A 4,705-nucleotide genomic window follows, 5' to 3' on the forward strand; every position below is an offset into this window, starting at 1 on the left:
CACCTACTCTCATCTAAACAATATAAAAGTGCAAAGTACAACAATCTGAAACATTTAAATAATAACTTTATAAACTGCTCTATAACAGTTAACACATTTGAGATATCGCCAATTGGTTTTGATAATAACTTGAACCTATCTATTTTTAAAACTACATGGCCAAATTATTTTAATGTAAAATTAACTAATACTGTTATTAGCTCGACATATAGTATTTATTGCGAGAGAAACAATACATAATTAAATATATCTTTTACTCCTATGCACTTGCAACGTCATCGAGCTTAGGAGGATCGTACATTTCACTAAAACTCAATTTTTATTAAACTTCATTTTATTTGTCATTTCTTATTATTTTGAATTTTATTTTGTCGATTGAATAAATAAAATATGTTCACATTATTATTATTACTGGTAGTAGTAGCAGTAGTAGTTGCATTTGTGAAATCGCGGGCCAAAAATGTGATTTTTCTTCTTTAATTTTTTTCGTTTTTCAATTTTTCATTGCTAAATGTGAGTACAATCTTTGTAAATTGCCTGAAAAAACACACACAGACACACAAACACGAACCACACAAACACACACATACATAATTTTAATTTCTGTGTAATAATGTCTCAACAACACAAAAGACACGATGAATTGAAATTTTTTTAATCTTAAATAACAAATGATGGCTTATGTTAGCGTTACATGTCTTTTCACGCAAATGCATAACTTCATTCAATCATACATTCATTCATTCATACATTCATTCATTCATACATTCATTCATACATTCATTCATTCAATCATGCATACATATCAGGATTGTTAACGCTACTCATAAAAGGAAGCGCCTCTATCGCTACTGCAAGTAGAATGTAGTGGCCACTGCTACAGCTACTAAAATAAAATAGTAGCGACAAAATGGAGGAGTTAATGAAGGTGCAAATCACGTCTTTTTTGAGTGTCTCCGTTTCAAAACTCTTGAGCATACTTGGAAACTGTTCTCCAACAGAAAATTCAGCCATAGGACATAGCGAGAGCCATACTTTCATCAAAAATTGGTTGGGATGCTGGCCAGCGGGGGAACATAGGGCCTGCCAGATGTCGAGGAGGTTTTTAGTCGGTATGGGGTCTACTCGGGTTCACATAAAGTGTTTTCCTACTTTAAAAAAATAAACATACATACGTACATACTTTATTCTATACATATATACATACAAACGTACGTACGTACGTATGTACACTAGAGGTCTACGCGGGAACACATTTCTATTCCCTCACCCGCCCCTCCTGAAAATAAATTTTACTTCACCCGCACCCATTCCCTCACAAGTCTTCCCTCACCCGCACCCATTCCCTCACAAGTCTTCCCTCACCCGCACTCATTCCCTCACAAATCCTCATTCCCTCAATAATTATATCATTATTAACAAAGACAATAAAGTAACCTTAGTCAGTTGTACATAGAATGTAGTACATTCTATGTACAATTTTTATTATAAAAACAAACAAGAATACTGGTTAATGTTAGGGTTTCAGTAAATTGTTTGTAAATTTTATACCACTCCTTGACTGTTGAGAAAATAAATACGTTATTCGCTGACTTTTGGAAGATATTAACTTTCTTGACTGCCGATTTGTCCATATTTACCAAACTGCTAACACAAGGTTGTCGTCGAAATAAAAAAAACAAAATGAAAATAGAACTCGCTGATCACGTATTTATCTGTGTAAACAGCTGATAAAGACAGATTCTGTATTCAAGCTGCATACTTAATGTTGTGTTTTACTGTTTTGAAGAGTTGAAACACAAACTAAATAGAAAACAATAAGCGTAATGTACGTATACTAATTTATTACGTAAAATAAATATAACGTTTTATAACCAAACGAATTGAACGAACAAAAAAGCATGTCACAGTAAAAGTCACACTGTACATTAATTATCGCCCAAAAACAAATAGAATAAATAGTGATGTGCCCTGCACATAACACAATGAATATTTTAGCGTAATGCCTATGCATCTGTGAGCTTGCTTAGCTTTAAACATAGTAATAATAATCTAAATTTTTCAATTGCGTTGCTCTTCAAGCTATGAAGTTTCTCATTAATTTTCAACATTTTTGGAACTTCGCCATCAAAGTCAAGTAAACTGCGGTTTTCCCTCTAAAATTTTTCCCGTTCCGCGGTACTTCCCGCACGAAAAATATCCGCCCCGCGGTTTTCCCTCGCTTTTCATTCCCGCCCCGCGAGTTTCTTTCCAACTTCTGTTCCCAAACCGCAGTTTTCCCGCGTGTATTTGCGGGAAAATTTGCGGGAAATTTTCCATGTAGACCTCTAATGTACACACACACGTACATACATCTATACATAATTCAATACATACATACATGTGTACACATTTTTGTGTACCTACACATGTTTATATGTATGCGTGTATGTGCAGTAGCTCTGCTTGTACGAGCTGCTGGCTGGCTATCTTCAATGCTTGTCCACTGCTTTTGTGTAAAATGATGATGAAGACGATGATGTCGGTGATGATGATGATGAGGTCGGTGATGATGATGATGAAAATAATTACAATAACGATAATAAATTATGTGCAATGGATTTAATTACAAGAAGGTTGGAAATCTCACTCCCAACGCTGTGTTCCTTAGTGAAACAATGTTACTCTTTAATTGGTGGACTCAGCATCTCTAATAATAATAGTTATTATAATAACAATAATAGTTATTATAATAATAATAATAGTTATTATAATAATAATAACAATAGTTATAATAATAATAATAGTCATTATAATAATTATTAATCGTTTTTTATATTTTGCCTACTTGAGAATCCAGGCTGAAGTTTAATTCGCGATAAGAACATAATAGTTGATAAAATCCTTTCGTTCTACCTGTCAGGTTCACCCAGTTTTAATTAATATTATTTTGGTTATAATAATAATAATAATTATTATTATTATTGTATTATGAGAACTCTTCAGTTATCAAAATACAAAATGAATAAAACGAATCAATGAAGTAACGAAATTGAAAAAACCAATTTATCATAAAAAGAACAAGTAAATTATATAATATCAGAGCTCTTTAAAATAATTTTGCTATAATAATGATAATAATAATAGTAAAAATGATTATTATTATTATTGCCCAAAAGGCATGATTTTAGATGAAGCAACATACACACAAAAACAGACGCACACACACACATACAGACACGCATACAGACAAACACACACAAATACAGACACACTTAATTACAGACACACAATCAAATATAGACAAACACATATATTGACATGACATACATACACGCATACAGACACACCCATACACACATACATAAACACACGCATAAAGACCAACATATATACATTTTAATTTAAATCCTTTGTTGTGTATAGCTTCTTAGTTTTACTGCTTAGTTGCTTCGTAGCTGATGTCAAACTTTTATTTTGTTCCGCTGAATGTTGGTCTAAATAGTTTCCATGGCGAGAAAGAATTCATTGTCTCCCTGATTTTAAATTAAGCTAGTTTCTCTCTGTGTGTGTGGGTGTGTGCGTCTGAGTGCACGCATCTGTCTGTGAGTTAGTGCATATGTATGTGCGTGTCTGTGTGTATGTGAATATATATTTTGAGATTTCATTGCGAGAAATATCATTCAATAAAGCTTGAACTTGCAAGATGAAAAATGCTTCTTTAACGTCAACAATTTTTGTCCCAAAAACAACGACAACACAATCACACATCACACAGACAAACAAACACACACACACACCACACACACAAACACACATACACACTAACACGTTTTGCTTACACGTGTACTACAAGTATTTCAGGCTGTACTATGTAGGTCAGCAAGTAGGCCAGCTACTCCAGGCATGATGAACTAGAGTAAAGAAACCTAAAAAGCAGTATCTGTCGGTGATGATAATGATAGTACTAGTTATGATACTATCATTTATCATACAAACACTATCATTTATCATACAAATACTATCAGTTATGATACAAATACTATCAGTTATGATACAAATACAAATGCTTTTAATGCTTACTAGACAAAAAGAACGTTGAACAAAGAAGTATTTGCGAATGAATATTCACGAGGTTATTGCTAATTAGACAAAGAGTTAGCTGGTTACAAGGATGTATATATATATATATATATATATATATGTGTGTGTGTGTGTGTGTGTGTGTGTGCGTGTGCGTACGTGTATAAAAGAGGATACACAGAACTGTTGTATCGTTATTTCATTGGAAGAAGAGATTGATGTCGTTTCGCTGTATCTTTATGCCGACGTGGGTAGATTTTACTGTTTTTTTTGTTTTAATGATTTGTCACAATGCACTCGTACTAAGTATTAAAATTGTATTTTAATAGGATTACATTCGAATTAATTACATTAGAAATACTTTTTATAATGTAGGTGTTGTTAGGTTATTATGTAAGAATGAGCAACATTTTACTCTCTGTCATTCATTCATTCAATATGGTATCATTGAATTAAAAAGTAACAATTTTAGTACTATATAATAGTAATTAAGGCATAATTAATTTATTATTAATTAGTTTATTATTATTATTATTACAGATTATTTATTAAATAATTAATTAATTATAATAAAAAGTTTGAGGAGGGGCAGTCAAGAGATCAAAAAGCAGCAAATAACACGTGGTCGAAATCGATGATAAAA

The 4,705-nt window shown here is 32.3% G+C and overlaps 1 protein-coding gene across 1 annotated transcript in view; it reads left to right on the forward strand.

Annotated features, from left to right (window-relative positions):
• Nucleotides 1-910: 910 nt before the first annotated feature.
• Nucleotides 911-4,705, forward strand: part of HELRODRAFT_164665 (hypothetical protein) — a gene marked incomplete at both ends in the record, with an annotated part of 5,260 nt that continues 1,465 nt past the window's right edge. Inside the window, one exon of the mRNA XM_009030671.1 lies at nucleotides 911-1,101. Within this exon, the coding sequence (XP_009028919.1) occupies nucleotides 911-1,101 (191 nt within the window). The remainder of the gene's footprint in view (nucleotides 1,102-4,705) is intronic.

Source organism: Helobdella robusta (genome assembly GCF_000326865.2).
Source record: "Helobdella robusta unplaced genomic scaffold HELROscaffold_7, whole genome shotgun sequence".
Classification (NCBI taxonomy): domain Eukaryota; kingdom Metazoa; phylum Annelida; class Clitellata; order Rhynchobdellida; family Glossiphoniidae; genus Helobdella; species Helobdella robusta.